The sequence below is a fragment of the Lates calcarifer genome, unplaced genomic scaffold (assembly GCF_001640805.2).
Source record: "Lates calcarifer isolate ASB-BC8 unplaced genomic scaffold, TLL_Latcal_v3 _unitig_4980_quiver_798, whole genome shotgun sequence".
NCBI classification, from domain to species: Eukaryota; Metazoa; Chordata; class Actinopteri; family Centropomidae; genus Lates; species Lates calcarifer.
The window spans coordinates 29,782-52,646 of record NW_026117217.1 but is presented as its reverse complement, the minus strand read 5'-3'; the positions used below and the strand labels follow the sequence as shown (position 1 = coordinate 52,646).

The 22,865-nt window shown below is 38.7% G+C and overlaps 2 protein-coding genes across 2 annotated transcripts; both read left to right on the top strand.

Moving 5' to 3' along the window:
• The first annotated feature begins 1,004 nt into the window (after positions 1-1,004).
• LOC127140809 (trace amine-associated receptor 13c-like) lies at positions 1,005-1,634 on the top strand. Its single transcript, XM_051068574.1, has one exon. The coding sequence runs from the start codon at positions 1,005-1,007 to the stop codon at positions 1,632-1,634; it is 630 nt and encodes a 209-aa protein (XP_050924531.1).
• Positions 1,635-7,629: 5,995 nt separating this feature from the next.
• Positions 7,630-8,888, top strand: LOC108872831 (trace amine-associated receptor 13c-like). Its single transcript, XM_018660715.1, has 2 exons — positions 7,630-7,802; positions 8,069-8,888. The coding sequence occupies exons 1-2, from the start codon at positions 7,630-7,632 to the stop codon at positions 8,886-8,888; spliced, it is 993 nt and encodes a 330-aa protein (XP_018516231.1).
• The last annotated feature ends 13,977 nt before the right edge of the window (positions 8,889-22,865 follow it).

The following is a 22,865-nucleotide window of genomic DNA, read 5'->3' as shown; positions in this document are numbered from 1 at the left end:
CATGAGATTTTTTTTGTTTGTTTTGTTTTGTTTTTCCAGTTATGCACAATAACAACGTAATAATAAAACAGTTTCACTTCCCATCAAAGAAAGCCCACCAGAAGGACATTGCAGAAGTCATGGTGAGGGATAACCATGACTTGTACCCAGCTTTTGGTACAGAGTTAACACTGCAGTGTAATGAGTGGTGAGGTTTTATCATTCGGGGCATTGGTGGCCTAAATGTTAGAGAAGATAAATGCCCTTGAGCAAGGGCATTTAGCAACTGTTAACAGAGCATGTCCATACCACATTACATCATAGAGCAAGGGCTTGAGAGGTTGATGAATATGCAGAGGAAGAACAGAAAGAAAGGTGGGACATATGGTAGGAGGAGAAACAGAGATATCAGTATATGTAACAGTATATCAGAGAGCTTTGGTCAGCAGCTTCTTCTCTTTCTAATGATGGAGAACATGGAGGAAAGCTGAGCTCTGCTTTCCACAACTCCTTAACTCCTCCTGCAGGAAGCCAGAGCCTCCTCACTCTGACTTACTACTTATTTACATTCTGCTGCTCATCATCTCTCTGCTCACTGTGACTTTCAACCTGCTGGTCATCATCTCCATCTCCCACTTCAGGCACACAACCTTCACAGAATACACTGTTATGTTGTTGACTTTAGATGTACAGGAAGTAGTGGCCTCAGCCCCCCGAGACCATAACTTACTGGTTGCTAGGTTACTATTCTGATAAATTGTTTTTAATCATTACTGTTTTTTGCACAGATACTGTTGATAATAATGGTCATAGCATTCAGAATGATTATATTTTCTTACTGCAGGCAGCTCCACACCCCCACCAACCTTCTCCTCCTATCCCTGGCTGTCTCAGACTTCCTTGTGGGCCTCTTGTTGATGCCAGTTGAAATACTCATGGCAGTGACCTGCTGGATCCTGGGTGACCTGATTTGTGTGCTTTATTACATGTTACCTGTCATCATAATCTCTGCCTCTGTAGGAAACATGGTGCTCATATCTGTTGACCGCTATGTGGCTATTTGTTACCCTCTACATTACCCTACCAAAGTCACTCCAAAAACTGGAACAATATGTGTTTCCTTGTGTTGGATTTATTCTGTTACTTACAGCATTATTCTTTTATATGATAACCTGAAGCAACCAGGCAGGTATAATTCCTGTAAAGGGGAATGTGTGCTCAAAATTGTAGGAGCTGTTGATGTTGTTGTTGGTTTCATTATTCCCATTACTGTCATCATAGTTCTGTATATGAGAGTGTTTGTGGTGGCTGTGTCTCATGCTCGTGCCATGAAGTCCCACATTGCATCTGGCTCTCTCCAACATCAGAAAACTGTAAAAGTTAAGAAATCGGAGATAAAAGCAGCAAAGACACTTGGCATTCTTGTAGCTGTGTTTCTGATGTGTTACTCCCCATATTACTGTGTGTCTCTCACAGGCAACATCATCTTAATAGGTTCTTCAATCGAGGTTTTTATGATTTTTGTAATGTATTTTAATTCCTGTCTAAACCCCATCATCTATGCCCTTTTCTACCCCTGGTTTAAAAAAGCTGCTCGACTTATTGTTACATTACAGATCCTGAAGGCTGACTCATGTGAGGCCAAGCTACTGTAAAGAGACATTGTGGAATGAGTGAAGATGCTGTTATTTTTATGTTGTGTGTGTGTATACAGCACATCTTGCTGCGTACATGCATCAATATGAATCATTGTTTTCAAGAACTTTTTTTTTTGTTGTTATTTAACTGGTTTCAGACATCAAAAACAACACAAGGGCTTGGGTTCATTTCCTGAGCCAGAGAATACAGGACATACAACCTGTCACCTATTAGATTTTAGAGAAAATAATACTTAAAAAGACCTGATTCATGTTTGAAGATTATTTTTACCTCCAAATGTGTTTAAACAATCCTTAAATAGGATAAAGTAAGCTATAGCAAAGATCAATTTAGTCAATAGTGAAACTTTTCATGCGGTGAAAAAATTGTAAATTTTAATACACAGCACTACTAGTTCCCCCTGTGTGTTAATTAAATCTGAAAATTAAGCAGTGTTATGGTTTGCCACAACACAAACAAATGGACACACATACACACACACATAAACAGACATTAGCCTCTGGAGACTGATCAACTCTCAGTGTATAGCCCATTACCTATTGCTAATGGCTGTGTACCTCTGAGAACGTTTTCACACCTGCTTGCACTAGGGTCAAATTGTGACATCAGTGCAATCAGAGGTGTTGAGGAAAAAAAAAACAAATCAAAACATGGTGCAGTCATTGTCTGAGAAACAAATGGTTCATCAAAGTATTTTTAAGCTGAGATCTTGACCTTTAACCCTTTCTGATGCAACTTCAGCACAAGACAGTTTTTGGTATGACACATTATTGTTGTATCTTATGTGGCTATATAACCCTCATTTGACAATAAAACAAGTCCAAAAACAACACCATAATTATTATCTGAGCCTCACAGCTATATGATATATACATATAACATTAAAATATAAGGTTGTTCATGGGTTTTATGACTTCTGGCTAAATGTTAATGGCATGATGTTCTGCATGTGGAGTGTGGAGAGAAGTTTTTAAAAAAACAAACACTAAAATTTTGCCATTATCAGAGAGAGCTTACACATAACAAACACTTAAAACCCAGGTGCCACATCTGCATTAAGTCAACATCAGTCAACAGCTTGGGCCGAAGTTCACGCATTACCCCTAAATCATAATAAAACCTATTCTGATTTGTGAATTGATGTGTAAACTCAGATGACATTGTTACACATCTCTCTCCAAAGTCCGTAACAGATATTCCAGTCACAAGGGTATGATATGCACTATACAATGGCTATTTTACTTTGTCAAGTTCAGTCATGTCAGTAGATTTTATGCTTTAATAGCATATATTCCCAAACATTGTAACACCAGCAAATGAAGAATTGTTGTTCAGTGAATCTAGGTTTTAGCTCTGCAGAGGGTGTCAATTTTTCCCTTAAAAATGTGGATCATCCGATTAACTGCAACTATATCTTCAGTATTTCCCCTCATAAGACTCAGACTAACAAAAATGTCATGAAATGTGATCATCAGTAACCCATCACTAGATTAAATATGTGAATATAATTTGATACTAGTATGTTTTGATGTATGTGTATCCATGTGTATAAAGGCAAAAGGTTGACAACAAATACTGTATTTTCATTAAAATTGAGAGCACAAACACGCTTGTTATGTGACCTGACTGAGAGCTGCACACTGGCTGCAATGGGAGGGGAGGTAGGCTAATGTGCTAATGAGTTGGATGATATTGTCTTATTTGCTATTTATTGATTAAGGTTATATTTTCAGAATATCTTCAGTTTTATTTTCAAAAGTCTGCATGATGTCACAGCTGTAGTATTATAAAAAAAATAATGATGTTGTGGTAGTTAATTATAATTTTATAATTTTAGATCAGATTAGTACAGATGTTGCACACTCTTGTTTGTAGTGTCAGTGATTATAAGTGTGGATGTTGGGGTGGACTCAAATGTACAGAACTCATTTCTATGTTGAAAGTTTGGAAAACAGTTATTCATTTTACACAACCTCAGATTTGTGTGTTATGGCCACAACACACACACACACACACACACACACACACACACACACACCTCTGGGGCTCTGAACCACTATCAGTGTGTAGCCCATTAGCTGCTGTTAATGGCTGTGTACCTCACTGACAACGAAAGTTTTCACACCTGCTTTCATTAGTGCCACATGTTGATACCACTGCAGTCAGAGGTGTTACTGCAAAACAAAACAAGCTCTAACATCAATACATGATGCAATCATTGCTAAGTAGACTGACTCAAAGTAAACTTTTCAGCAATAATGTTAGCTGATGTAATTTCTATCATTACCTATCAAACCTTGTAGTTTTTGCTTACACAATCCCATCACTATAGATGGATATTGTCCTGCAAGATTGGATATTATGGCGGAAAACAAACATTTTACTGATATGTTTAATATCAATGCCTCCCAACAACTGTACCAGTACACCATGACCGTACAGCTAACATGAAGTTATTCTGATTTTACCATATGACTGACAATATACAAAATATGATTCAGTGTTACAGATTAAACTACCCAGCAATGCATAAAATAATTTAAAATCAGCTCCATCTTGACCAACTGTTGTTAATTATACACTGCTTACATATAATAATAATAAAATATTATGAAATACAGTATATTGTATAATGATATAGCACTAACAGGGGCCATTCTGCCCATTTGGTACATTTACTTGTGATACTTTAGGTGCACTTTGCTGATAATACTTTTGCACTTTTGCTAGTAAGTTAAATTTGAATCAAGGGCACTTGTAACAGAGCACTTTCACAGAGTGGTGTTGGTATTGATGTTTAAATAAAACATATTTTACTCAAATGTTTTACAGTATACTTTTTGTACTTTAAGTACAGTTTACTAATGCTTTACTTTAATAAGTAATAAGTGCAGAACTTTTACTTGGAGTTTTGATCACGAGGTAAACAAAGTAACAAAGAAGCAAATATTTCCTCAACCTCTGTTTAAATATTTAAATGTCAAAGAAAAATGTATTAATTCAAAATAATCAATACAGTAGCTATAGATAGCTAAATAAATGAATGGTCACTGATGAGTCACATATAGTTCTACAGGAACACTAAGAGTTTTAGTAGAACACAGAGGTCTATGACATGACAGTGCAGGTGTTCTGCAGACACAGGTTTCAATTCAGATTTATTCTTCAGAGTGCATTGACAGAGTATCTGTACTTCACTATTAACATTTTATCATAAAAAGGAAACACACCAATTTTGAAGGCTAAGAGCTCAAATGCACTTTACAGAAACATCAGCTGTAAGTTAGTTTAGGGTGCAGACATGAGTGTGCACTGTTTAAAAACCTGTAAAAAGGTGATGAAGAATTGTTAGTGACAAAAATTGTCAAACTTTATTTAATATGGAGGACAGGCAGCTTCCACTCATCTGTACTGCTTTAAACAGATGAACTTCACCACAGGTATCTTGTGGATTAGGACTTTCTCTGTCTGTCTGAGGCTGCAGTGTTCATTACAGCCCTAATCCAGTGTTTCCAGTATTCACACAGAGAAGGGATAATGATGGGTCACTTATGGTTGGAACACACCAAAGTATAGACAGAAATGAAACTCTCCTAGCTCAATCTTCAGTGCAAAAGATCAATAAAAGTAAAAGTAAAATATCTGGTTGTTTGATCACTTACTCTCTCTCTCACTCACATACACACACACAGTAATTCTCAAGTGGCTGATTCCAGTCCAACACAGTTTGTCATTTGCCTCTGGACACTGAACAACTTTTAGTGTTAGCTGCTGTCAGTGGCTGTGTACCAGGTGTGAAAACTTTCTGTTGCCAAGAAAGTTTTCACACCTGCTTGCTTTAGTGACAAATAATGGCATCAGTGCAATTAAAGGTGTTAGGAAAGAACAAAGTCTAACATGATGCAATGTCTTCAAAACAAGATACAATTAATGCTTTGGAAACAAATTATTCTTCAAGGTACACAGAAATGTTTTTCAGTTGGCATCATATTTGTCATCACCTTAAACATTTGTGATGTAATCTCAACACATCAACAAGTGATGTAATCATTGCTACAGAACATTTTTTCTCAGGTACAACTAATCTTCCAGAAAATTTTGTTTAGCAGATGTTTTGAGATTTTATCCTAATACAAATTATTTAGTTTTTGGCATGCAGACAGTTTTTTAAAGACCTCATTACTACTTAAGAAATAGTGTTTTTATAACCATGGATGTATTATAAGATGGACACCAGACTCAAAGACGGCATCTATTTACTTGAATAGACTTTAGAATGGGATGGCATTGTGGGACTGTTTTGCAAATATAAAACTTCATAAAGTACTCATAATACGAAGAGTAATAATCAACATTTTTTGCAGTTTGAGGTGTCGTGTTAACAGTTTTATAACTGTGATCTAAGGAGAAAATGCTGTTTGGATTTTTTTTTCCATGATTATAACTGATGACAATGAGATGTGTCCACCATCCTGATTAACCAGGACATGATCTTATGCAAGACCCATCACTTTTATAATGTTATTTTTGATGCACAAAGAAAACCTCTTTGTGTCTTGCAATCATGAGAAGACTATCTCGTGATTATGACACACTATTGTCGGGCCTTTTCCCTCCATTCCTAACATGTAATTTCCTGAAGTTAAATGTTTGCATGTATTCAGAACAGACCGTGCACATTCCTTTCAGCTGATGATCATTCATTACATATTTTGATGTCTGAGAAGTGCTCATTCACTTGTGTTTAGTCTTTGTGCTCAAACAGGTTTTCTGTAGGGGGACCTAAATTTCTTGATCTGCCTTACCCTTTAAGTAGATGATATGCACTACCCTTTGAAATGTTTATGGGTAATTTTTTCCACCAAAATATTACCCAGCTTCACACAGAGAAATATTTATTTGTTTATCAATTTCACCAGTACCATATATGTTTTTGATTAATGCCTCTTGAGGGGTTAAAATCTCATTAATATTTTGGTAAAAGCACAGATTATCAATTACCTTAACATAAAGGGAAATTGATAGTACCTGGGTCAAAGTGGCACTAAATTCAAAAATCCTCCCTCATTGGCCACAGACAGCAGGTGACATGGTTTTGGAGGACAGCAAACTAATTGGTGTTATTGGCTATCAAATTAGTAAAAATATTAATATAAAAAATATTAAAATTAAGTAACTAATTATTACATAAATAAATAGGATTTATTTTTGCATTAAATCCACCTCAGGGTACCAGATAGCCAATTCATTAAATCAGTCTCTTGAAATATACTAATTATTAATTTGGAACCTTGATTAATAAACAAGTTAATAACTACAACCAAAATTACCATATCAATAGTTAGTAAAAGTTGAAGGATTTCAAGTTCTGCAGCATAGAGGCTGGTAATACCCACTTTTGTGCAACATTAAAAAGACCAGCAAACTATTCAGTGTTCAAATATCAAATCAAACAACTCTAACCTAGTCTACAAACACTATGTACATGTGTGCGTGTGTGAATGTGTATATGTGTGTGTGTCTGGGGAAACAATGGCAACAAAGTACATCAACTGTATTTTGCAGAATATACCAAATGACCAAACTAATTTCCAATGACTATTGGATCAGTTAAGGATGGGCTTTGTTGATGCATTTTGGTTCCGAATTTACTCTTTAGAGATATAAAGATAAAAATATAAAGATAGATAAACAAAAAAAAAAAAACTATTAATCTAACCCTGCACAGCCTGTGTCAAATGCTTAATTAACATTATATCATTCAGATGGTAATTTTGATCAACTGTTCATGTCAACCTCTGGGTCATAATTCTGAGTTGGAAATGCACAGATTTTCTGACCATGATGAAAGCTTGAGGGAGAAGGGATCATAAGTTTCATGTGATGTCAGCTGTGGTGTGAGAGTGGAAAAGGGAGGAGCTTGATAAAAGGGCTCAGTGACAGAGAGCTCTGGCCAGAAAGCCACCAGAGTTTTGCAGCTTCTGCTCTCTGATGATGGAGACTCTGGAAGCAGCTGAACTCTGTGTTCCACAGCTAAACTCCTCCTGCAAGAAGCCTACACAGCCTCACACTGAGGCCATGCTGATTTATGTTCTGCTTTCCTCCATGTCTCTTGTCACTGTGGCTCTTAACCTGCTGGTCATCATCTCCATCTCCCATTTCAGGCAGATATGATCATCTAAAATGTTATTATTTACAGAGATAATTTTACCTTAAAGAGGAAATTGTTTTGATCTGGTATACAGATGATGTTACACCTAGATGCTAGAGTTATTCTATGGTTATTTACAGTGTATCATAACTACTTTTTTCTCTTCCTCTTGCATTTAGACAGTGTGGCATTACTCTAATTACAGAAACTAATTCAGTGATTTGTCATGACTGTATGATTGCAGTATGTTAAGTGATGATGATAATCTCCTTCTTCCAGGCAACTCCACACCCCTACCAACATCCTGCTCCTCTCTCTGGCTGTGTCAGACCTGTTGGTGGGTTTCCTGCTGATGCCAGTTGAAATTATCTACATAGAGGCGTGCTGGTTTCTTGGTGACATTGTATGCACTCTGTATTATGTTGTAGACTACATCATTACCTCTGCCTCAGTAGCTAACATGGTGCTCATATCGGTGGACCGCTATATAGCTATTTGTGACCCCCTGCGTTACCCCACCAAAGTCACTAAGAGAGAAGCAAAAATTAGTGTTTGTCTGTGTTGGGTTTGTTCTGTTATATATAGGATTCTCCTTTTAAATGATCACCTGGAACAACCAGGCAGGTCTATCTCGTGTTTGGGAGAGTGTGTGGTTATCATAAATTACATTGCAGGACTTATTGACCTTGTTTTCACCTTTTTTATACCAACTTCTATCATTATAATTTTGTATTTTAGAATATTTATAGTGGCTGTGTCCCATGCTCGAGCCATGCGCTCTCATATTGCAGCTGTAACAGCCCGGCATTCAGGGACTGTAACTGTGAAGAAAAGGGAGATGAAAGCAGCCACAACTCTTGGTATTGTTATAGTTGTCTTTTTGTTTTGTTTCTGTCCATACTATTTCCCTGCTTTGGCAGGTGAAGACACTTCAGTTGATGCTTCATCTGTAGCCTTTGAGCTCTGGCTGACACATTTCAACTCCTGTGTGAACCCTGTCATCTATGCCTTTTTCTACCCCTGGTTCAGAAAATGTATAAAACTCATTTTGACACTTCAGATACTGAAGCCTGGCTCCCGTGATACTCATCTACTATAGCGACACAGTGATAATATGCTTTATTAAAGGTAAATATATCCATTTGTGCTGTTCTTGAGCACAAATATCTAGGATCAAGTGAAAGCCTGTTAATGTTTATAACTGTACTGTATATGTGTGGATACATTAAACTCTTGATTAATTGTCATCTCTGTGAAACATTCTGCTGTCAGCTTTACTCTGGTACATATGTATGTGCATTTATAGTGAGTGTGACATTTATGTGTGAAACCTCAACAGGCCATGTAGCTCATGCTAATATCATATAAGTTTTAGGAAGGATGTATAGTCCGTTGTGTTATAGTGAATGATTACAGTTTACCCCGTTTCTATAGCTTTGCTTAAGAAAATAATTTAACTTTAATCAATTCAAGATTAGAGTACTCTTAAAACACAAGATGAATTCAAAACATTCAGAGAATTGAGTCTAGGTGTGTCTAGATGTGTGCTTTACATACAGCATATATGATATTTCCATGATTAAAGAAAAATGTCCTAATACAAAACTCACTTACTCATGATCTTATTCATACATGAAGTCTTATATTCGGTTTTCAAAACTAAAGCATCGTCTGACTTTTGTTTCATGTTCCCCTGTCAGACATGATATACACAACAGAGCAGAAAAACATCTTTTAACATTTAAATTATACATTTATGTATACAATAATGCATGGTCATGTTTTATTGGACACTGTGGCAGGAAGCTGCTTTGGTCAAATCTAATCTGTATTCTCAACTGCATTTGTTTCCTGTTTTAGCACTTGCAGCCAAGATACAATGAAGGCTGCAGGAACTAAAATAGGAAACAACCTGGTTGAATTTAGGGGACATAACATAAGTGAAGATGAACAAAAGGTACAAACGATAAACATGCAGGCCCTGATCTAAAATGTAGGGGGGATTTTATTAAAACACACCCACATACACATATTGAGTGCTGTGGCAGACCATGCTGCTCATGCGAAAACAGCCATTTACTGTATGTATCACAGTCATTTCCCTCATCATACAAAAGTAACATACTCATTGATTATTCCATTAACAATTTTTAGAATTAGAAAAATTCTCTGACGTGATGTTGCACCCTCATGACACTTATGAATCATCATCAGTGACAGGTAAATAGTTGTACAATTTTCTGGGATTGGAAGCAGACAGCAGGGTACATGCCATGGAGACTGCTTTTTTCATTCCATAGTTAAAATTTTTGATTGCACCATGTAGTACATCAGTTCAGTACAAAATTAACATTTGTCCTCTGAGTCAAAAATGTTGACCCTCTGGTGATACCAGGAGGAAAAGTCAGGGGACTATGTTGAGCCAATGTTGAGAGAGATGATGGGGGTAGTATGTCTCAGCTCATCTCTGTTATGGGTCAGGGATAAAAGTTGTTTTTATTGCGCTGTAGCATCCTCGAGGGGACAGCAGGGTTGAGTTGGCTGTGAGCAGTGATTATGACTCTCTGCAGGGCTTTTCTGTAAGCGACTGGATAATTTCAGTATGCTTTCTACTGAGTAGCTGCATAGACAACAGCAGAATAACACAAAATTATTGTCTGTATTTATATCTGTATCCTTTAAAAAAGTTAAAAAAAAACAAAACAAAACAAAACAAAAAACAAACAAAAAAAAAACACTGAAACAAACTGTTGGATGGGATGAATATGTCCTCCTTTTAAGTGGACTACAATAAGATGGCAGCTGCATCAATGGATAGGTGTAGAGATTTAGAGATTCTTTTGAAGCTGACAACAACTCGTGTAGTCTGTTTTTCTGACTTTATTTTCTGACAACATAGATTTGAATGAGAGTTGTGTGGCGACTGGCAAGTTTTCAATACATTCCACGTGGCTGAATCAGTTGTCCCACAAAGCAGCTTGTTATCACTTTGTTAGTACGCTTCCTCTTTAGATATTTAAAATTTGCTTTGGCTGACTACATTCAGGAATACCAGCAGGATGAGTTTGACAGACTGGGCTTTGGTCCTCTGACAAGTTGGAATTTGCATATGGGAGGGGAGGAAGAAAAGTATGATGAAGAGCTTTGATCAGGGAGTTGTCAGAGCTTAGCTTGTCCTCCCTCTCTGAAAATGGAGGCCTTGGAAGAAGCTGAACTCTACTTTCCTCAACTCAACACCTCCTGTGACAGGATGATGTGTCCACACTTGGAGGCTGCGCTCATTTACACTGTGCTGTTTGGCATCTCTCTGCTCACTGTGGTTCTTAACCTGCTGGTCATCATCTCCATCTCACACTTCAGGCAAACATAAACTTTCTCCACATGGCCCTAAGAAATGTGTACTTTTTGCCCCAGTTAGATACGTGAAGAAATGGCTTTAAGCTAGGTGACATAATGTCTCATTTAGGTCTCTGAGCAAAACAATAGCAGATTAGAACATTCTGACAGTAGTTTTATTTTTATGTTTGATACATTGTGTTTGACACATACTTCAACCTTAACCCTATTTATTATTTTTTATTTTTAAAGCTAATGATAAACATGATTATGGTGTCTTTGAGATACTTAGCAAAAATATTATTTAAAAATGATTAGTAATGATTCCCACATCAGGCTCCTGCACATCTTACATCAGAGCATTCAGAATATTTGCAAATAGTTTTACTATTGCATCTTGTTACAGGACATACTTTTAGTGTTGATATTCTCCCATCCATTTCAGGCAGCTCCATACCACCACCAACCTCCTCCTCCTCTCTCTGGCTGTTGCAGACTTCCTTGTGGGTTCTCTTCAGATGCCAGCTGATATTCTGCTCTTCCAAGGCTGCTTGATCCTGGGTGACTTTATACGTACTGTGAATTACTTTTTAGGTTTCCTCATTGTCATTTTTTCAGTAGGAAGCATGGTGCTCATATCAATTGATCGCGATATGGCGATTTGTGACCCAATGTTTTACGCCACCGAAGTCACTTTGAAAAAAGTTCAACACAGCACTTGGATACTGAAGGATTTCTTAAAACAATCAGACAAGTATATCTCTTGTTATGGAGTTTTTGTAGTTGTAGGCAGTTTTGCTGAAGGACTCTCTTAGTATTGTAGTAGCTGTTTTTATTTTGTGCTCCTGTCCATATTATTGTTTCACTGTTGCAGCTGAGGACAACCCAACAGGGGCGTCATCTGCAGCCATTGAGATTTGGTTGTTGTTTTTCAGCTCCTGTTTAAACTCTGTGATCTATGTTTTTTTCTACCCCTGGTTCAGAAAATCTATTAAACATATTGTTACACTTCAGATACTGAAGCCTGGCTCCTGTGAGGGCAGTCTTATGTAGAAAGAGACAGGGATGGTTTGACATAAACCAATTCTTTCTCTGTAATGAGGAAATTATTCTTATGTTGTCTTCAGTACTGGAAAAAAAAGAAAAATAATAGTATGTTGAACAAATATGAATTTAAATGTATCTGTTTTTACTTGATAAACCTAGTAATACTAGGATATGATAACCTTAGATAAAAGCTACACATGTCATTCATTGCAACAGTTGCTAGCAGTTTTTAAAATTAAAATAATTTGATTTTTTTTCTTTAGTCAAATGAAATCAGCAAAAGGATCAGTAGAATATGGCACAGATAAGATGTACTGATAAGAGTAACTATATTGATAATATCCTTATCACCCGTTCCTAATTCTAAAATAGTACCAGTATCCATCATTAAATGGCAGATATTCTTTTATAGAGGATACCTGTGAAACTACATTTGTATCAGCTACAACAGTGCATTAATTTTTTTTTTAACTAACGATGGTTACACAGACACACTTACTAAAACTTTCATGAACTTAGGACAGTAGCATTTGACATTTTGAGTTTATGTTTGACACAAAAAAAATGTAACATATTATGTTTGTCCCATACTCAGTCTTATCTGTCACTTGGATTTAAAGGTGAATGCAAAGGAAAAATCTCCCAATTTCTATGTATGTTGTATCTTGACAGTACCAGAAATAAGAAAATGACTTTGAGATAATGAAAGTATTAAACTAAAATTCTAAACAATATATTATATAATACTTACAGGTCCTAAAAGTGCAACTTAACGCAACTGCAGCAGCAAGTCTCTTCAAAGTCTGTGAGCAGCAGGAATCCTCAAGTGGTCTGCTTGGTATACTTCAGAAGTAGTTCACAGGTAAGATAGGTGCTGATGGTGGTATCAGCATCAGTAGAGTTGAGTTGAGTATACAGGTTTGTAGTGCTGAACTGTGAATTACTTTTTAGGTTAGGGTTTGTAGGGAGTGCATACTGCTACTGAGTGCAAAACATGTATCAGTCAGTACTGCCCTGCACTGCTTGAGGGAACCTAAGCTCTCAAATTTTCTCTCAAGTTTTTAAAACTACTCAACATTGTAATGATTTAATTTACATGTCTGGCAGTCAATCTGGTAACATGTAAAAGCTGATTTGGGAGGAAGAGGCAACAGCTTTTGTTAGTGTGAGACTTAACCATATGGCTATTTCCAGGGGTCAACTACAAGTATCAAACTTGTAAAATTTGGTCACTAATTTTTAGCCAGCACTAGCATCCTATCCTTACTACAGTTGCAGCTGTTGCCAAGTTTCCACTGCCAACCATTACGTGTGGGTTATATGATGGTTCCTTGGTATTGGTATGTTTAGTACAGAAATTTCTCCAGTACCCTCTGCAGCATGCTTTCCAGCCTGGAGACTCAGTTTTGAATCTTTTGCCAATACCCAAGTCAGTGTTACATGCCAGGTTTACTGGGCCTTATATTGTTAAGAGGCTGTAACACAGATTATGTTATTTATACCCCAGACAGAAAGTGTAGTCTCGTGTCATGTTAACATGTTGAAGTCTTTCAAATGAAGTGAGTGGTGTTGTTGAGATTGTTTACACTTGTCCTGCTGATGATGGTTTGACCAAAGAAAATGTGCCTGCTATGGGTGACTGGCTCCAGGACTCTCAAGTGTTAGCAAATCTTGGGGCTCTGGTGACCTATCTTCCTGACTCTTAAAAGAAGGATGTTCTTGGTGCAGCAGGATGAGCTTCATTCCTGCTCCTAATGGTGAATTCACTGCCTTCCCATTCACCTTAGCTTATCAGCCAATCAGCAGCTGGGGGCACATTATAAAAGGGGTGCGGTGTCTATCTTGACCAACTTCTTGCTCTTTGGTTCCGAGATAGTCCACTTCCTGGCCGTCTCGCTTCCGGTTTCGGTTGCCGTCGGTGCAGCTATTCGTATTGCGGGCCTCGTGTCGGCGCGGTTGTCTTGGCCGTCTTGTTGGGTTTTTCTCCGCCGCTGCCGCTCAGGTATGGAGCGCACCTCCTCCCCTTTAGGTGATAGATGTTTTGCATTGCTGCTTGACTGGCCGCTTCGCTTGACCGCGTTGCCTGACTGCAGTGCTTGCTCCGCTTTGGCCTGGCCGCTAACTGGCCTTGCTGTGGGAGCCTAGGTTTGATGCTGTCGCATGCATACGTTAGCCTGCACCATGGTTGGACTGGTCAGCCCTGTTTAAGCATAGGTTATTTTATAATGTCTGAATGAGTGAGTTGGGGTTAATTCTCTTATTTTGTTTCCGTTCTTTTGGGATTTTGTTTGATCCCACCCCATGTGGGTGAATTAGTCTATCTCATTTGCTTTTTTCTTTTGGGTTTTGTTACTTTGGTCATAGTCGCCATATAGCCGACTTGTGGCCATTAGTATTTTCGTTTAGTTAAGTTTAGTGTTAGTGGTGTTATTTTCTAAATTTGTATGTTTTATGTCTTGTTTCAGTTGGAATTGTGTCATGTAAGTTTTGTCTGTTGATTTGAGTAGATTGTATCTATACATTAATCTGCAGTTCTGGTAAATGGTTCTTTATTTTCTAAATTTTGTATTTAGATTATTTTGGGCAGTATATTTTGTTCATTTATTGAGTCTGTAATTTGTTGGCTGCCAACCTTTATTTGTTATTTTCTTTTTGTAACCCCATTTATCCCTCCTCTTATCCTTTTATCCCAGTTGCTGAGAGCTGAAGGTGGTGGTCCTGGTGTCCAAGGTGGTGGTGTCCCCCTTCTTGTGTGCTGTGTGTCCCCTTGATTTGGGATTCCTCATCCCTTTCATGACCCATTTCCCTCCACTGGTAAGTGGGTCCCTGATTAGGTTCCCCTTTGTCCTGGTGTGCATGTTAATTCTATTGTTTTTTAAAATCAATTTGTAATAAAGTAATTCCCTCTTTTTACTGGAGCCATGTCTCCTGTCCATCTGTAGAACGGACCTGTACAGCTACCGTTAAATGTTTCTCTGGGTGAAATTACCAGGGTTGATATGTGGTCATCTTGTTTTGATGTCAGAGCTACCCACTTGCACAAATGTACTGCAGCATGATATTAATATAGTTTATATTAATCATGCTATTATATTATATTAATATATTTGCTCCCATCAAACACCATCCTTATCATGTTAACCCTGTCAAGTTTTTGATGATGAAGAAAGAGGTTAACCCTGTTTACTGGTTCTAAAAGTAGACTTGACTCAGACACAGACTATGGCAAAGTTACCATGTAACTAGGCCCAACTCTTTTTCTCTTCCACGTGTTGAGGACTGCATTGATAGGGGAGGAACAGCTTGCTATGTGACCAAGTTAGACTAGCTGAAAGGTTACTGGCAAGTCCTCTTGACACAGTGGGCCTCTCAGCTACTCATGTGGACAGATTTAAGTGATGTTGCTGTGTATTCGCCTGACTGGGGGAGTCACCAATGTGATGTGGGACTCCAAATGTGACTAGGCTTTCCATGTTGTGGAAGCTGTCCTGTGTAACTCACCAGTTCTTACTGCCCCCAACTGTGCTGCTCCATTCAAGCTTGACGTCGATGCTAGTGGTACAGGTGCTGGTGCTCATCCAGGAAGATTCAACAGACACTGACTACCCTGTCTTCTACTTTTCCAAAAAGTTGCATATGCAGCAGAACTACAGCACCATTGACCTTGTGGTGAGCTTTACAGCTCTTTGAGGTATATGTGGGCTCTTCCTTGCAGCCTGTTTGCACAGACCATAACCCTTTTGTGTTTCTACATCGCATAGTTGAAAACTACAGGGCATGAAAATGTTGTAGACAATGCCCTATCACAAGTGTATGAATAATATCACAGTTCCATCTTTGTGTCACATACAGTGTGGTATCCTGTTGTACTTTGGGGTTTCCTGTTTCCCCTCTCAACCAGATTATCTGATTGGCTCGCACCTGTGCTATGGGCTGAGCACTTTTGGGCATTCCCCCCCTATGGCTTTCACTTATTCAGTCATTTTAGTAAACATAAATTGTCTCCTGGTTGTGTCCATTATTATGTTCAGTGTCTGCCATGACACTGCATGTTTGCACATGCTTTTATTAGCTGTAGGCAATTTTGATGGAGTTGTCTTGTTGTGACCTTCTTAGGCCTCATTTTAGTCATTTCACTTCTGTATTTGCGAGTATTTGTGGTGGCTGTGTCTCAGGCTCGTGTGATGTGCTCTCACGCTGCAGCTATCACACTGCAGTGTTCAAAGACTGTCAAAGCTAAGAAATCTGAGATAAAGGCAGCCAGGACTCTTGGTGTTGAAGTAGTTGTGTTAATTTTGTACTCCTGTCCATATTATTGTTTCATTGGAGCAGCAGATAATAAAGTCAATAGCAGCATCATCTGCGGCCATTGAGATTTGGTATTTTGTATTTTAACTCCTGTCTAAACCTGGTGATCTACTTTTTTTTCCCCCCAACCCTTGGTTCAGAAAAGCTATGACAGATATTGTTACACTTATTGTTACACTGGCACATGTGAGGCCAGTCTTATGTAGAAAGCGACTGATGAATTGACTAAAACCAAATGTATCCCTGTGAATTGGAATTTTTTCTTATTTTTTTTTTTCACACAGCAGATGTCATATATTTTATTTATTTATTTATTTTATTCTTTAGTCTTTAAGTGATGTGTGTCCTGCAGTAGAGAATATCTTTTTTTCAATATTGGGGATTCAAGATTTTTATTGTCAGTTTTCTTAATGTGCAGGACATACAGAGGAACTGAAAAAAACGTTTCTGAAACATTATCTGAAAATACTGAAAAAGATCATTTCTCTGTACATCATATTTCTGCATTATCTGGCCAAAGGTCATTAGGACTCCATTTTCAAAGAGGTTCCCAAGAAAGTAAATAGGAAATATCTTTTTATTTTGTCTTCAATACACTGAATTACCGACCCAAAGTCTGGAAAATAAATAAAAATATGGACAAAATTATTTGGGGAACTTGTGGATTTTATTTTCATGGCAACACATTAATCCTGGTAGACCTTCGTCCTATAGGAATTCCTGCCAAAACACAGTTCTGAATGGCAAATCAGGTTGTAATACAGAGTACAGTAAGGAAACTGACTATATTTCATGACTTCTACAAAATGTACGTCATAGGAAAACAGTGCCACAATCTGTTTAATTGGTCACCTGGGATTCAGGGTGAAGGAAAAAAAAATAATGTGATGTGTGTGGTAATTATTTTATCCCAACTTACCGTCTTCCTCCAACCAAACCTCATAATAATGTGATTAATTGTACACAGAATATCAAGATGGGTGTAAATCTTTATGACCATCTAAAACTTTTTTTTGTCCTAACAACTTCATTTACACGTCTAGCAGTTATAAAAGTTCTGAGGGTGGGAAAAGGTGAGATCTCATCTCCGTTATGGTGATTCCTTGGTATCGCTGGACTTCTCTGGTCCTTTCAATTTGGAAATTGACTCCTTTGTTACACAGGGACTGTACAACTGCATGACAATGCAAACAATGGAAACTGAACTGACTTGTGGATTTGAGGGTTTATTTGCTAAAAAACCACAGAACAATTCAGTATTTATACCACAGTTGATAGTGGTCTCCCTACTGCAGTCTTCGCTGCGTCATTAGTGATATGCTTGTCTGATAGTTATGTCTGTCTACTTCTGTCCAAGTACACATCGTTCTTCCACATTGCTTGTACAAGTTAATACTGGCCTACAGTACACACTTCAGTGTACCAGACAATTCATTACACCATATAGACTATCTGGAGTTGGCCCTGTAACACTTTGAAGTACTGTGTATTTTTTCTCCAGCCACTCACCTATCATAGTTCATACTATCCCTCACCCTTATGTTCCTTTCCCACATGTTGTTGTAGCCACAGAAAGATAGATACACAGACAGACAGACAGACAGCCAGAGTATGACATACTCAGCTTTGGCCTACTGAATAGATGAAATGTGCATATGGGATGGGGAGGAAGGAAGGAGATAAATCAGCTGTATGACAAAGAGCTTTAATCAGAAAGGCATCAGAGCTCAGCAGCTTCTCCTCTCTCTCTGGTGATGGATGTTCTGGAAGAAGCTGAACTCTGCTTTCCCCAATTCAACAACTCCTGCAGGAAGACAACACGTCCTCACTTGGAGGCTGCACTCATTTACACTGTGCTCTTCAGCATCACTCTGCTCACTGTGGTTCTTAACCTGCTGGTCATCATCTCTATCTCATACTTAAGGCAGAGAAAAACATTACTTTGCACGATCTACATTTTTTTCTAGGCAGGAGCCAGACAGACAGTAGTTGATTAGTTTTTGCGTTTAATGTGATACACTACACAAAGGTGTAAATGATTAGCAATGATGGTTCCTGCACATTGACTAACTTTCTCTTCCAAGGAATATAAAAGTGCATTGGATTTATATTTTACTGTTTGGGAATTTGATCAGTGCATACTGGACACTTACAGATGTTTTTACTATTGTATTGATACAGCTATCAGCGTATACATGTTGTTACAGGACAGTTCATACTTTTAGACTTAGATCTGCTAATAACATTATTTCTACAACTAATACATGTAACAGTGAGTTCAGTGTTGATATTCTCCCATTTCAGGCAGCTCCACACCACCACCAACCTCCTCCTCCTCTCTCTGGCTGTTGCAGACTTCCTTGTGGGTCTCCTGCAGATGCCAGTTCTGCTTCTCCACAACCATGGCTGCTTGATTCTGAATGACTTCATATGTGTTATGCAGTACTTCCTGGGCCTCCTCACTGTCAGTGTTTCAGCAGGAAGCATGGTGCTCATATCAGTTGACCGTTACGTGGCTATTTGTGACCCAATGTTTTACACCACCAAAGTCACTCTGAATAGAGTTCAACTCTGCATTTGGATGTGTTGGATATTTTCTGCTGTGCACAGCGCTTGGATACTGAGGGATTTCTTTAAACATCCAGACCGGTATATCTCCTGTTATGGAGATTGTGTAGTTGTAATCGGTTTTGCTGAAAGAGTTGTTGATTTTGTTGTGACGTTTCTAGGCTGTATTATTGTTATTACACTTTTGTATTTGCGAGTATTTGTGGTGGCTGTATCTCAGGCTCGTGCCATGCGCTCTCACGTTGCAGCTGTCACACATCAGCATGTAGGGAACGTAAAAGTTAAGAAATCTGAAATGAAAGCAGCCAAGACTCTTGGTGTTGTAGTAGTTGTATTTCTTCTGTGCTGTTCTCCGTATTATTGCTTAACAGTTGTAGATGAGAACAACTCATCTGCAGTGTCAACTGCAAGTGATGGCGGTGTGGCTGTTGTATTTTAACTCCTGTTTAAACCCTGTGATCTATGTTTTTTTCTATCCCTGGTTTAGAAAATCTATTAAATATATTGTTACACTTCAGATACTGAAGCCTGGCTCCTCTGATTCCAATGTTATGTAGAAAGAGACTGGGATAATTCAACTAATCATTACCTTGTGAAGGGGAAATTAATTTACAATGTCTTCAGTACACTGAACTGACATGTCCCAAAGCCTGAAAAATGAATAAAATATGGACAAAATTATTGTTTGTTGACTGAATATGAATTTACATATATTTAGGTTTTAGGATTCAGGAGGGAAATCGACGGTATTTCATAATTTCAACAACACATATGTCATATGATGCTCAGCTGTTATATAAATAAGCCACTGATGAGAGTGTACTTCATGACTGTGTCCATGATGACTCCCGTACTCCACCGTGCAGTACCTCAATCTGATAGCCTGAAGCTCTTCTGCCTGAACTCTTTCTCATGCCGGCACATGTCTTCAAGGTGTAGGGGAATGTATCACCATGGATGCCAAACAAATCAAAGAACTTTGACCTGGATAATGATCTGTTGCTCTGGTCATTGAGCATGGCATACATTTTGACAACATTCTCACGGTGCCCTTGAGAGTAGACATTTTAAGGCATATCTTTAAGCAGGACTTTGCTGTAAGGTTGCTACCACAATTCGGTGCATAGAGAGTTTAAAGCAGGCATAGACAAGGAATCTTCCCTTTCTCCCTCACCGCCATTCTCTGGTAGGGAACTCAGGGCGCCAATGGAGTTGGACTGGGATGTAGAGCTATAAAGTGACTACCACTGTTGCACTCATTGCACTTCAGTTCTGTTTTGTAGTTGTGGGTGAGATGCGATGATGAGAAGAAGCACCTGAAGCATATACTTGCTCTTTCAAGTAGGCCTTGCATTCCTCAATAGTTTTCAGTCTGAAATGCCACTGCATTTCCTCAGCAGGTGGGGCTTGTTATGAATGTGATGGTGTTGAGCTGGATCATTTTTAGATGTATTTTAATTCTGAGCTTTGGCCAGGGAGATCTTAGTCTTATGCACTGAGTTCTGTAGTTTATGTGAGGACAGCTGTTGCCCAAAGTTGCAAAGCTGGGATCATTTCATTTCTATAACATTCATCAAGTCTGTCCCAGGTCATTTTTAACGCTGCCTCTGGGTTACTTATGTGTACTGCCCTCAGACACCTAGCATATTCTGATGACTCTTTGCCTAGCCATTTTGATAGCAAGTCTAACTCTTCCCCAGCAGTAAGTTCCAAATCTCTTACTGTATTAAGGAAAGATGATTTCCATGCTCTGTAGGTTTCTGGGTGATCATCAAAGTGTTACTAGCCAGTGCTTACAAGCTCTTTCTGTGCCAGATACTTCGCCATGTCCATAATAACTGAAGACTCTGGATGGTGTGCAGGTAAACTGTCTGCATACTGTGGGGCATTAAACCTGGGTCTTTGATGCTTAATGTCACTATCTGGCCCCTGCAGTAATGCCTCTCTTTTAATACGAGGGGAATTTCTTCTTTGTAGCTAGGAGACTGAGTGAGCACCATGAGGTATCTGTGAGGCCTGTGGTGCATTTGACCTCTATTGTGCATTTAGTGGTGGAGGGCAGGCATCACCTCCATCATGCTGGTTACTGTCTTCCTCGGATGCTTTCTGAGTACATTGAGAGGTTAAGCACACAGGGCTGCTCTGATTGTTGCTCATGCACTAAGTTCAAAGCTAGCTCAGACTGCTGGCTAAGACATGTAGCTTGGTCCCTGACGTAATCACTCACACGTTCATGTGTGCTGTGTACTGTTGCTAGGTAGCTGTTTTGACTATGAAGCTCCTGCATTTTCTGCTGCCGCTTCCAATATCTCTGCTTGGGCAATAGCAGCTGCAGCCTCTTTTTCCAGATGCAGGGCTTCCAAATTAGCTTCTAGTCTAGCTTTGTCAGCTTTAATGGCAATCTCCCTCCCTGCAAAGGTAGTGCGTGTTTGTGCAGCCTCTGCTTTTGCTCTTGCTAGTGCTGCTGGAGCACTGACTGATGATCTAGATGATGTAGACTAGAAACACAAGCTGCTGTGTAAACTCCTCATAACTACAATGCATCAGTAAAATAGCCTTTTAAGTGCACAGCAGAGCAGCTACTAGATATGCTAATGCTAAAATGGAAATATAGAGAGCTAGAGCATTCACAAACTTAAAAACTTCCTCAACTCTTTGAGAGTAACTAATGAAGCTAATACATAATGACATATTGTGCTGTCAGTACCTTTTGCAGACTACAGCTCTTATGACTCAACTACAGTAAACATGTAGCTGAGCTAACAACAACAACATCATATAAGGCTCTTTAAAAATAACTTCAAGAAACTAATATCCAGACATTGTTCTATGTTCTGTATGAAACCAATACTCACAGACAATGCTTTCGAAGGCATAAACAAAAGGAAGGATTGCAACAGATGGATACTGAGGCTTATGCAGCAAAATGTGGCTATAGGCTGAGTCTGAGCCACTGACTTCCTGTTCCGGGTCAAAGTGCATATTCATACAAAACAACTAAAGGCACCAGGAGGGGGCACTAATTCACCAAACTAAAGACAGAACAGATAGACTGGTGATCTGTTCAGGGTGTACCCCACCTCTCTCCCAATGTCAGTTGGGATTGGCCCCAGCCCACCCATAACCCTTAAGGATAAGCAGTATAGATAATGGATGGATGGAAGGTTTTTGCAAAACCAATGACACCAAAATGTTGGATGTTTCTAGTTTTCTGGATGAGCCAAAGATGATAGAACATAAACAAATCAGTTAATAACCACTCAGCTTATGGACGCACAACATTGCTACTTGCTCTCAACTACTGCAATGTGCTCAGTGACTGTGTCTCTTATTTATCAGTTTATTACTCCCCCCGTTACAGTAGTTTACTCTGCAGGAAGCAATAACTTGAGATTTCTGACACTCATTAATCATTGCCTTTTTGTATAATCACTGATGTATGGAGTTGCACAACTTCCACATCAGTAAAACATGGCTCTTTGCTGGTTCTCTGCACCTTTCATTACACAAGAGTGCAAGACAGTAATATGTGGACATCAAGTGGAAGTAAAGCAATATGTTTCATTATCCTCTTCAAATATTAAAGTCTGAGCTGCAAAAAATTATTTTCCATCTCTCACTTTGCCACTGCAATGCCACTGCTCCCCCGCATCAGTAATGCTGCCTGTTGTTGTATGACATACTCAGGTTTCAAATTCTGACCAGGTGAAATTTGTGTGTGGGAGTGTAGGGGGATGGGGGAATAAATCAGTAGTATGATGAAGAGCTTTGATCAGAAGCTACCAGAGCTCAGCAGCTTCACTCTCTCTGTCTGATT